The sequence below is a fragment of the Stigmatopora nigra genome, chromosome 4, assembly GCF_051989575.1.
Source record: "Stigmatopora nigra isolate UIUO_SnigA chromosome 4, RoL_Snig_1.1, whole genome shotgun sequence".
Classification (NCBI taxonomy): Eukaryota; Metazoa; Chordata; class Actinopteri; order Syngnathiformes; family Syngnathidae; genus Stigmatopora; species Stigmatopora nigra.
In genome coordinates this window covers 1,297,295-1,310,376 of record NC_135511.1, presented here as the reverse complement: position 1 = coordinate 1,310,376, position 13,082 = coordinate 1,297,295, and the positions used below count along the sequence as shown (strand labels likewise).

General features: G+C 40.9%; 1 protein-coding gene across 1 annotated transcript in view; it reads left to right on the top strand.

Moving 5' to 3' along the window:
- The window catches only part of LOC144195144 (complement C5-like), a 61,645-nt gene that overhangs the window by 13,435 nt on the left and 35,128 nt on the right, over positions 1-13,082 (top strand). The window contains exons 6-7 of the mRNA XM_077714561.1: positions 1,901-1,998; positions 2,075-2,157. Coding sequence (XP_077570687.1) covers positions 1,901-1,998; positions 2,075-2,157 — 181 coding nt within the window. The remainder of the gene's footprint in view (positions 1-1,900; positions 1,999-2,074; positions 2,158-13,082) is intronic.

Below are 13,082 nucleotides of genomic sequence, written 5' to 3'. Positions count from 1 at the left end.
GAAAAATATACTCCTGCTGCAATTTGGCAAACCAACCCATAAGTCGGATTGCCATTCCTCTACAAAGCTCAACGTCGTCGAGAGAGGCCAGCCGCTGCACCGAAATCCTGAGCCGCCAATTATATCTCCACTCTAAAACAGATACTGGTAAAAACAATGAAACCAAAGCACATAGTCCTGTTTCTTTTGACAGGAGTTATGCAATTTATTTGCCCCACTTCACCACCATAAGCCAAAACGTGGAATCAGTGAGGCCGTTGTCACACCATGTCTAATCTACCGCACCCAGATTCAGACCATGCCCTGTAAGGTTCAAACAGGTACAGTTAAACAGCAGAAAAATTGACTTGCCCTTTACTGCTTTCGTAACAGGACAGACATTATTCTAATATTTTTTAGCTTTTCTTTACAAACAGGACACCTTGTCTTTTGTAAAAACACTTTCCCAACAAAATGGTGATTGAGGGAGTTTTTATATTCGATCGTATTTTCCCTTGTCTGGTATTTTGTTTTTACCCTTTGTAAAATGGTTTAGTCTCAATTGAAGCGCTTTCACCTTTCCATATTGTTAGGTTCATTAATAATTACCTTCGTCCGTAATTATCAATAACTGCAGGAAGACATCTTATTCAATTATTGACATTTAATTAAATAGAAATGGATACAACAGATAAAAGCCTCCGGAGGGGAGCGTTACAGCAAGTGTCACCTTACAACTTCAGAACGTCTCCTCGAATAGACGTTTTCGTCCCACTCTTATGGTCATGAATCAAAACAATTTACAGAGTTGTTGATCATTCCATCACGTATGAGTAAAAACAACATCTGGGACTACAATAACAATCAAAGTATTTTACCAATAACAAAAACAGGAGACTAGACCTAACAACATTTAGATTAGAGTAATTATACAACCTCCTTGACCTAAGAATCATATAATATAATCATAATCATATAATCGTTACATACAGAAAAACCTGAAGTGTACGGTTACATAACGATAACAATATTCTTGTTATTGGCCGAATAGCCCTGGCCTCGTCACCAAGGGCCCACCAAATCTCAAGGACCCAGATTGGGTGGATTGTTTGTATAACCATCCTGGAACAGGCCGTCCAGGTTAAAGATGACTTGGCGTGACCTCGCAACACTTGGAAAATAGAAAGAGAATGATTTAAACAAAGAAAGGAATTAATACAGAGAATAGAAAGAGAATGATTTAACAAAGAAATGAATTAATACGACTATTATAAAAGTAATACAGAATAAACCCAACACATATGGAGACATCAAAACCAATATAAAAGAGTTCCCTATAGTTTATGGTATTGCTCGCTGAGCAATAATCTTTCCCATCAATATTGGAGTGGTTCCCGCATTTTATTAAATCAGAAAGCTTATTTTACCCGTCTCCTCAACGTTTCAACTGAGACCACCCTATTACAGTGCAAAAAGTAGCTCCACATAGTGCTATTTCTTCTTCTTTACTTTGAGGTTGAGCACCACCGTTGGTCCAGTCCGTTTCCTGTTGAAAAACACAGTCTCCTTCTGCCAATCCAAATTCAATGCTTTCTCTTAAAGATTTCCCTTTTTATGCAGTCAGCCAGATTATCCTTATCATCCAGTTCCAATCGTGCAGTAAATTATGGCATTTTGTAGGGTCTACTAAATAGTATTTCCATATGTTGTTGTACTGTTTTACCCGTTATGTAGGCAGTGATTTCAAAACGAGATATGGAACCTTCGGTCCATTCAGCCAATTATTTTGTTAACACAATTTGGGTGCCATTATCAGTATCAATCAATGGTTCACTTTTTAAAATAATGTTCGGATATAATCACTTCCTGACTGAATGATTTGACAGTGTTGTTTTTGTTCTGGTTTTGGTCTACTCAACAGGATCCTGACCATCAGACTGTGGATGTGCGGGAGATGTTAGACCTGAACAACGGGATCGTATCCTTGCAGAACCCCTTTAAAATCCCCCTCAGGCCCAAGTACTTATCCGGGAGCCAGAATCAGAATCTTTTTAGGTCTCACACTTTAATAATTAATAGTCTGATGTCATTTTAGGTTAGGAAGCTGGTCTATTGAAGCCTCATACTTGGATCCCTTCAGCACGAAAGCCACAACACACTTTGAGATCAGGGAATATGGTAAATCTCAATACATTGGCAGTGATTCCCAGATTGGGTCGGGAGGCGGCGGGGGGGGGGGGGGGGGGGGGGGATTTGGCTCAAAATAGTTCCTCTCTTTGAGTAAGTGGGTAGGGATCTTCCAAGGAAAAACAGGACCACCTCTCTAATCTTTTCAAGTAGGATAATTTTCAGAATTTGTGGTTGACTAAATACTTATTTGCCCCACTGTACACTCTGCGCTGTCCTGCCCACCAGACACTTCACTTTCCGAGATTCTTGCCGATGTTTTAACTCCACTCTACACACCTCAAGACAACTCTTCGCACACAAAATATTTAGCTCCACTCTACGTCCCTCAAGTCAACTCTTCGCACAAATCTTTTCTATTCACTGACAAAAATCTTTTCTACTCCCTTACAAAATATTTTCCATTCACTTACAAAAATCTTTTCTACTCCCTTACAAAATATTTTCCATTCACTTACAAAAATCTTTTCTATTCACTGACCAAAAATGAAATCAATACGATCGCTTTTGCTCAAATTCCTGTATCACAATTTAACCAGCATTCAATTTATGTTTACAACTACAGCATCTTTCCAAAGCTTCAACAATATGTTTAAACACTTTTATTTTCCACACAGTAAAAGCATCTTATACATTTTACGGCGCGCATCGATATGTTTCACACCTTAAATCTTCTTTGTCTCTCAGCTGGCAGGGACACTCACACATACAGACGCACATTCTGCCACACGTGCATGCGTTTAGCAACTTCCGCGCCCATGGTAACTTAAACTCTTATTCGAGGATTGTTATATTTTAATAGCTATATTTATTATTTAGTCTGTCCTCATCGACCGCATGACATATATTTGAAGCACAGCATTGGCTTGAATTCTGATAAGCGGGTTTGATGAACCCACAAATTATTATTAGGGATTGATAGTGTGCTTCCCCCTGAAGCGTACTTTTGACTTCAATTCTACCGGGGCACTAAACCTAAAATAACATTCAAACAGATGCTATAATTAACTTGTGAACGCTGGCTTCATCTAACCAGTTCACAGTATTAGCTTCCAGACGAAAAGCACTGAAGTTTCTTCAACGAGACAAACAGCCCGGAATTACGGCCACGGGTTAACTTCTCTCTATTTTTCTTCCTTCCAATGAAATTCCAGTCAGCTTTTTAACAGCTTTGACTCGAGTCCTTTATTATATAAAACACATGAAGACTTTTTGTGTTCGTGCGAGTGGGGTCTGGTCTTCTATCTTTTTGAAATTGCAGGTTCTTTAGCCTGGAAGGTTTTTAGAAACACTGCATCAGCGCAGCCACTCACACAGACACCATATTGCAAATCAGATGGTAAGAACTCATACCTCTTCACGGGCCGTTGATTTCGCAATTCGGTGTATGCCCAAGCAGCCAGCTTTCGATGCCTTCCACTTCGTCTCCCGATTTCCTGACGCCAATTATTGAAGCTCGAACTGAGTGCACACTTGGACAGCAGTGAGACAGGAACATAGTCCCACTTTATTGAACATCTGAGCATATTTTAAGAAGTACAGTGAAGGACATCCGCCGCCTTTCACATTTGCGTTTCATGTCTGGGACATCTGCAATCCTTCGGCAATGTCTAGTATATTTAGGGTCAGCTTGACCCGGGCTAAGGAACACATGCTGTTATCTTCTACAGTCAATCAAATCAATCAATCAAAAGCCTTTATTGTCATCGTACACAGCCGCGTATAACGAAATTGGTGGTGGTACTCCATAAAGTGCGTTTTCCCTGTAAAAAATAAACATAAATAGTAATATAAATGTATAAAACATCACATCCTGGCTAGGTAAATTTTAAAATATTGCGCAATTTAAGATATTGCACATTGTTATTGCACACCCCCAAATTATTGTGCAGAAGGGATTGTGTGTCGTGCTAACGCAAGTTCAGAGTCCTGATGGCTGTGGGAAAAAAACTTTCCTCAAGTCTATTTATCTGTGCTTTGTGAGACCTGTAGCATCTGCCAGAGGGCAGCATCTGGAACAGGTTGTGACCAGAGTGGTATTGGCCCCTTACAATGTTCCTGGCTCTGCTGAGGTAGTGAGAGCTGGCGATGTAAACAGTGAGGGCAGAGAGCAGTGTTGATAACTCTCTGCATGGCCTTTCCGTCTGATGATGTGCTTCCAGCGTACCACACTGTAATGCAGTATGCCAGGATGGTCTCCACAGTGGCTCTATAGAAGGTTACCAGACGCTTAGTGTCCAAGTTGTTCCTCGTGAGTACCCTCAGGAAATGGAGTCGTTTCTGGGCCTTCTTCCCCACTGCCGTGGTGTTGGTAGACTAGAAGAACTTGTCCGTGACGTGGACCCCTGGAATTTGAAGTACTGGACCCTGGTATAGGCATACTCCACTTATGAGGAGTGGAGTCAGATATGTGCTGCGTTTGCAAAAGTCCAGGATTATTTTTTTAGTTTTCGTGGTGTTTAGTGTGAGACTGTTCACCAAACACCACAAACAGTTTTTTTAACCACATCTCTGTAAACAGACTCATCCCCCCTGAGATTAGTCCGACCACAGTGGTGTCACCAGCAAATTTGATGATGGAGTTAGACTGGTGGGTTGGTGTACAGTCGTATGTGAACATACAGGGCATACAGAAGAGGACTCAGTACACAGCCTTGAGGGGAGCCAGAGCTCAGTGTAATGGAGGAAGAGAGGTGGGGACCAAGTCTAACAGTTTGTGGACGGTTGGTTAAGAAGTTCTTAATCCAATAGCAGATGGTCTGTACACGCACAGTCCCCCCCCCCCCCCCCCCCTTGCTTTTTCGGGATTCTTTCGATCGATCGCGTCGGTGTAGCATGCGGCTAGCTAGCGATACCGCGGCTTCAGGGATTTGCAGGTGTAGCCACGTTTCCGTGGTGAGAATAATGTTGCAATTCCGGACAAAGCTGTTGGTTGCAAGCTGAAGTTCCCAATCGTCCATTTTGTGGGTGTTGAATCTGCCATTGATCAAAAAGATACTCAAAGGAGGTGCTCAATGTGCGGTTGTTTCCTCAGTTTAGCAGCTAGGTCCGCCATGAAAGGCCTGCCTGATTTTGAGTGTATAGCGCAAAATAGAGCTAATTTAATTTTTGTTTTGAAATGGGTGCCATTGCCTAAATAATGTACAATAACAATCTCTGTCTTTGTTTGTTTTTGGATCTTGGAGAATTGTTAATTCCCCACTTTTAAGGATGTCCTTGCTAATCGTTACATTTGTATTCACATTTGTAGATTTAGCGGATTAATCCCTGTATATGCAAAGCCAATTTTTTTACTTTTAAGTCTAACTTGCCCCAATTTGTAGGGCTATAAAGCAATGGAAAGAATGCTTATCTAGTTGACATAAGTTCTTCAATGCTTATGCAATCGGTAGATATGCTAATAGTCATCAATATTACGCAGGGGTTTAAATTCTTTGTACGCTTGGCCCATTTCCTACAAATGACTTCCATTTCATCTTTCTTCATTAAGGATTTGACTCCCAAAATAAGCCATCTTTGCAATGTGTTCCCAATAACAGGTTAATAAGCAATTGATAAAGTATGCTGCACAGTTATCTTTTGGAAAAAACAACTAGCTTTTTCTGTGTCAATTGATTAACGTCAAACTATAATGCCGACTGTCTGTTTATATCAAGCTGGATAGTGGGCTGTTAAAACAAAATGCATTCAATTCAAACGCTTTGGTCAATAAAACTGTACGCACAGGGTTGATTCGGCTTTCCCTCACGCCGGCCATACACAAAATAAAAATGCACGCTCATCTTCTGTTTCTAATGCTTCCTCAAAGGGAGGGGAGCTTTGCCACGTCCCCTGACAGTTTATCTTCAGAATGGAGAAAGCTCAAACCTTCTGCAAAGATTTTAACACTGCTCCACGTGATTTACAGCACACACACAGAAAACACCACAGCACTTAACCACTCCGCACCAGAACATTGACCACTGCCGCTTGAGCACAAATTCTACTATTTCTTGGTATAAACTAACTCAACTTCATGTGTACCATTCCAGTTATGACCACTCAAAGTTTTTTCCACAAGTTATAGCATTATGTTTTTTCACACTTTGGTTTTCCACATGGGCCTAAGCATATCAAATTTATTTTCTTTTATCCTGCGCATTTCGTGCTGCCTTAATTCTTCTTTGCCTGCCGACTGGTGACAGGAAACAAACAAAGGGAAAAGAGACAGCTAGAGAGACAGAAAGAGGGGTGGGTAGGATTGCACACTTCCAAACACCAGACTATTTATAACAGTGGCGGTCTATGCATTTTCTCGTAGCGCCTTCAACGAATCAAATCAATCCAACCCTCAAAAACTATTTTATGGCTATAAAACCTCGTGTGTGCGGTTGATTGGTCGCCTGTATTTTCGTCGCTGTCTTTTGGTCGCCACTCTTTTGGTCGCGGTCCTTTGGTCGCCCGGACGGCGACAACGGGCGACCAAAGGACTGGCAACCAAGAAGAAGACCGGGAACAAAACAAGGTAAAACAACACGGTCCACACATCAATAAAAGCCAACAATGGCCATGAGCAGTTTCACTGAGGTGACGTGTGTCTATAAGAGTTTATTTGTACATGCTCTGTCCCTTTCGGAAGCTAAATCAGTCAGGGTCTTAACAAGTTCTCCAACAAAAAACAATAAAAATCCGGGAAACTTTGAGCTTTTCTTTAGCCTAATAATTACTAGGACATTAAGTATGACTAAATAGTAATTCACAGTTTGTATTTAGGAAATTTGAGCAACAATTTAAATGGTAATTATCAATAACCTTCCAGGCGACCAAAAGACCGACGACCAAAAGGTTGGCGACCAAAAGACCGGCGACCAATCGACCGGCGACCAATCGACCGGCGTCCATCGACCGTGTACCAAAACCTCGACTCAATTTCCATAGGAAATAGGTTTATTACCGGACTGCAGGATGGTTGGAGAATGCTCCGACAGCTGTGAACCTCTCACAGCCTGTCTTCCTCGCAATTCTCTCTGATTGAACACTAGGTCAGTCTTTATATAGACCACATGTGATAGGTTCATTAATAATTACCCTTTTTTGTAATTATCAATAACTGCAGGCAGACATCTTATTCAAGTATTGACATTTAATTAAATAGATTGGATCACAGATAAGAAACCTTAAGGGAGGAGATCTTCAAAAGTATCCTCTCGAACCGTATTTCGCGTACAGCTTTAAGGCATTTGGGATAAAACAATCACGCCTTCATTTGACCTAACAATCATATAGCAATTACATAAAGAAGCCCGAAGTGCGTCACGAGTGTTATGGACGTGGCAGAAACAACATCTTTGTTATGGAAATGGAAGATATCCCGAGTCCTTGCCCGATCAACAACCCTCACAGCCCGATACTGGGTGAGATGTAGCGTCAACAATCCTTGGAGAAGTCCATGTGAGAGTGGACTAGGCGGCAGTTTATGACCTCGAGCCGAACAATAGAAAGACTCTTGATGATTTGACAAAGAAATGAATTACTACACATATGTATAATAGTAATACAGAATAAACCCAAAATTCCCCCGTTTTTATAATATGTATGTTATTAATCATTTCTTAGTAATCACGAAATGGTAATGTCGGGTGACTGTGATTTTTCCCGCCTACTCCTTACTCCCATGGCTGGTCTGAAAGAGAAAGAACATAATCATATTCGTCCAATTGGTCCCCGGAATTACCGTACTCCTGGAGCTCGCTGTTTTCCCTGGTACGTTTCATAAGCAGAGATATAATTAGTGTAATTTAGAATTTGTATGGGCAATTGCAGTAGTTATAAGTCGGCTTAGCAAGGAGCGCAAACAGGGGATAAGGCAACACCCATACAATGTCAAGGTAGGAGCATATATGGCTACAGAACACAACAGATTGGGCCAAATCCTTACATTTTCCAAAGGTCCTATACCCCCAGTGTGTGAAGCGGATAATTCTACTCCAGACTGCTTTTGCATATTGCGGCTTTAGGGTCTGCAGGCCACTAATGGCTCTGGGTAAGGACCCATCGGGTGACGTGTTGTTCGGTATGAAGGTGCAACATTGTTTTCCAAACATTTTGCACACACGCCCCCTTGCTCCGTTAGGAGCATCTCTACCGCTATGCGATCCTGGAACGCCATCAGACTGGTAGCTGCCCGTCACTCCTTTATGGCCACAAATCCCTGTTCAGTATAATTTCCAAGGTTTTGGACATTGTAATGCAGGTAATTTATCTCATCCACATTTTTGTTTTTGGACTCCCATCCTGCTGCGATCTGATAAGCCAGCTTATACTCATTAGGGATGCCCCGGGGGATGCCAATCGCATCAATGTATGTTGGATCTCCTTCCCTCCATGCCGCTCGACGATGTCGGGAGGGACCCTTCACCACACAAGATTTCTGAGCAGCCAATTGTATCTCCTCCACTGTAGATGGAAAAACAGATACCGGTAAGAGCAGTGAGACCAAAGTACCTAGTCCTGCCGCGTTTCGGCAGGAGTCGTATAATGTATCTACCACCCCACCACCAAAGGCCAGATCGTGGTATCAGGGGTGTAGTTTGTTTTAGAACGCCGGTACACCACGTCTCATTTATCGCCCCCAGCTTCAGACCATGCCCTGTAAGGTTTAAGCAGGTAAAATGATTAAACAGTGGAAAAATTGACTTCCTATTTACTGCGTAACAGGATAGACACTGTTTCAATATTTTTTCTGTATAAGTAGGACACGTTTTTCATTTGTAAAAACACTTTTCCCCAAAAGAATGGTGATTGAGGGAGTTGTTAGATCCGAGCTACTTTTTCCCTTGTCTGGTAGTTTGTTCTTATCCTTTGTAAGATGGTTTAGTCTCAATTGAAACCATTGGAGACGTCAAACCCAATATAAAAGAGTTTCCTATAGTTTTGGATTGGATTGGATTGGATAACTTTATTCATCCCGGACATTGTGGGAGTAGGAAGAGGGTGATTAGAAAGAATAAACAGCAAAGCAAAAGCACAAAGTGCAAAGCAAATCAAAGTAAATGGAATCATCAAATCATTAAAACATAAAAGCAGCAAAACACAAAACGAACAAGAGTGGACAAAGCTACCGTGGCTGCCGGCTGCCGCTTAAACAGCGCCATTTTGGTAGCGGTAACTGAATCGGACTCAAAAAGATATTGTAAAGTTGGACAAAAACTGGAACCCCACAGAACAGCAAAGCAAAAGCACAAAGTACAAAGCAAATCGAAGTAAATGTAATCATCAAATCATTAAAACATAATAGCAGCAAAAACACAAAAAACAAGAGTGGACGGAGTTACCGCAGCCACCGGCTGCCGCTTAAACAGCGCCAATTTGGTTGCGGTATCTGAATCGGACTCAAAAAGACCTTGTAAAGTTGGACAAAAACTGGAACCACACACAGGAAGTCTTCCACGAGATGGGGAACTTCTGCAGACTGTGACCGAGGTGGAGAATATGCAGAGTCGCTCTTGCAAGCTTATTCACACAGTCACTCAGTAGTCTGAAGCTGAAGAAAACAGCAGCAGGGCAGAAAACCTCGACTCCGTTGCTGGTAGGGGCCGACAGCTCTTCCATCCCATCCCACGATGGAATGGTTGGTCAGAACCGTTGCCTCTTCTCCCAGCACTTTTGTCCAGCTCCAAACCTCCGGCGGTACCGAGGTGTTGCTCCTTCTGCTGCGTATTGTAACAGCTAGTTCCATGTGTGTGACAGCGTAGGCATTGCTTTCCCTTGTCTTATTAAGTCAGAAAGTTTATCTTACCCATCCCCTCAATGTTTCTATTGAGACCACCCTTTTTCCAAAGTAGCTCCACATAGTGCTTGCCCCTCTTCTTTACACTCCATCAACAGCACCCAATTATCCCCCGTTTGGGAAATCCCTGTTTCAGAAATAAATTTCACAAGTTAACATGTCAGTCCAAGCTTTCCAATCTTGACCAATTTCTGCAACAAGGCTGTTCCCAAAAAAATCCCATCCATCCCATTTTGTTCATAGACAACTCGTTTCAAAACATGAAAGGCCCCACTAGAATTTGAGCATCCAGCGCCAAATAGAGCCTATTTACACATTTGTCTCGAATTTGTTTTAGATATGTGGTCCCCAATTCCCAAAATATGCCAGAATTCATACACCGGCATATCCTGTCAAAACCCAAAGTGACTAACATAACCTGTTTCTAAGCCAGATTTTGGAATTTGGAGAACCCTTATCTAAGCTTGCTATTGCCACTCGTTATCACTGTAACATTCAGGCGTATTAACCCCATCATTGCAATGCTATGAATTTTAAGTTAATGTTCTCTTAATTTGCATGCCCTTAAAGCAATAGAAAGCAACATCATTTGGTTGTATTAATTCATCCAAAGCATATTTCATCCCGCCAGGACAACAGACAATGTTCTTTCAAGTGCACTTTGAAAAACATTCCATGTTACTCCAGTCTTAGGGAAAATATGCTCATCCTAAACCAATTATTTCATTTACAATTCACCTAATTATTTGGATGAATGCCATGAATTTTCTCATGCCACTATTGCATTGTTAATTTCCCATTTAATGTCGTTAACAGCCAAATAACTCTCAATACCTAAGATATACTTTGTAAATCACCTCATATGATGTTTACTTAAGACAAGAGTCATTTCCCATAGCTCCCTGTTACCAAAACAAAAATCTTCCACAATTAAATTAAGGAAATCAACCTTTTGTTAGGCATTTTCTAAGTACAATTTTTAATGTTTTAAAAAACCTCAAATTGTCGCCAATATACCATAATATTGTAAATTTTTCCATTCTTGTTTTTTCTTTAACCAGCCAACCTCCTGGATTAAAGTATTTTGAACAATCAAACTATTCAGAAATAGTATTAATATTATTTTATCCTCCAAAAGCTAGTTTCCTTTAACTAAGAGCACTTTAAAATCCACAATTGTTCCAAAATGACTATTTTTGCTCTATTCCCAAATCCAAAGCTTTTTACCAAATCAACCTTTTACTAAACAGATTTTCTATCACCTTAATATACATTTCTGTTTAAAACCCAAAAAATGAATGTGAAAGCATTCGCATAACCTTGCATTCCTTGCAGACCATGTATCGTTCTTATTCTGAAAAGTCCAAACAAAAAACGCCATAAGCCGCTAACTATGACCTCTACTCTTGCTGCGAAAGCAGCATTGTTATCTTCTGTTTACAAACCAGCGAGTCAACACTTGAAATGTCGCCTCTTTTTTTCCTGTGCCCAAATTCAACGCTTTTGAGAGAAGACAACCATTAAAAAGTCAAATTAACTCCTCTTCCGTTATCCAACTACATGACAATATTTTTCCAAGACCCCATATTCAGAATATGTATGCTGCAAGCACAACAATATGGCAAAAACCCATTTTCTGCCCTCAAGTTTGCTTCAGCACCCCCAAGGCCAATTATTATTATTATTGCAATGTCTTCACGGAAGGGATCCACAAAATTTTGGTCAAATTACACGGTCCGCACGCTCCCGAAAGGCTAACACAGTCAAATCGTCTGCCCCGCGGCCCACATGTTTCACTCCCATTTAATCAGCAGCCGCTGCACCAGAGCGCTTCTCCCGCAGTCGACACATCATTTGGCAAGTCTAGAGTATAATAAAAAACACAGGTGACATTCCCTGCTAAACATTTAAATGACCATTTTGTATATATTCTTTTGTCTTTTTAAACACCATCTTCCCGCTAGCGGACAGGATCAAAACCAGGCCAAGCTGCAATAAGCCATTACATTGCTGTAAATTGACAGTACATATAGGTTATATTAAGAAAGCACCACCAGCACTTGGAAATAACCATTCTAATTGTTGTTATACAAGCCCCAGCATCACAAAAAAACCCAATTTAATTGTAATCACAAAACGTCATACCTGGATTAACCAAATCAAATACCAGTGTCTCAATTAATTTTCTAGCTCAACATTCTCGTATCCAAAATCCACATTCCAAATCATTCTAAGCCGACATTCCTTGTTTTCAGAGACCTTCTAGTCTGGGTAATCATGTAATATATATACCCCCATTTTTTACAACTTATCTCTGATTTTTGTCGAACTTTACACCATCTCTTCTCCCTCTATTTTTGTTAAACTTCCTCCGCTCCCGTCACCTATCTCGGTAAATATTTTCCCCGTCAGCCGATGAGGCCCCGCTATTTTTCCTTACCAAACAGTACTTTTCCGCCGCCTCGGTCTTAAATATATCCCCGTCATCCGAGGGAGCACCCACTATTTTCCCAAAATAGTATTTTTAACTTCTCCCCGGCCTTATTTCCATTAGTGTTTGTGGAACAAGCCATTACACTTTTATCCATTCACATATTATTTATATATGTATATTACCTCTATGCATTAGTGCATATATTATCCTGCATTTTATGCATTTTAAGCTGGCCAGCAAACCCATATTTATTTACCCATAAATATAGCTGTCTAATATTTTAAAGCGCTTTGTCTTTCCAATTTTTCCAATCCTTACAAGTTAGACGTATTTTTGGATCGTCATCCAAACCCGCCTTACAACACGTGTTCCCATATTTTACTTTTTTGTAGTGAGTTTGTGTGCCTCACACAGTTAATATTTTTGTTTTTACCCCTTCGATTGTATTTCCTAGGCTTATCTTAATTTTACTGCAGAAACCACACAAACACCATACAACGTTTACAATATATTCGTGCCTACCCTTGAGACACAGGACACTTTCCAGCAAAGTGCCCCAAAAATGTACCTGCCATTGACTAGTATAAACACAGGGATTTTATCGCCGTCACCCAGGACGCGAGTCACATTACCCAGAATGGACCTTCACATTCAATGCCCCTTTAACGCATTTGGAACCTCCGTCAAAATATGCGGACAATAATGTGGACTTAC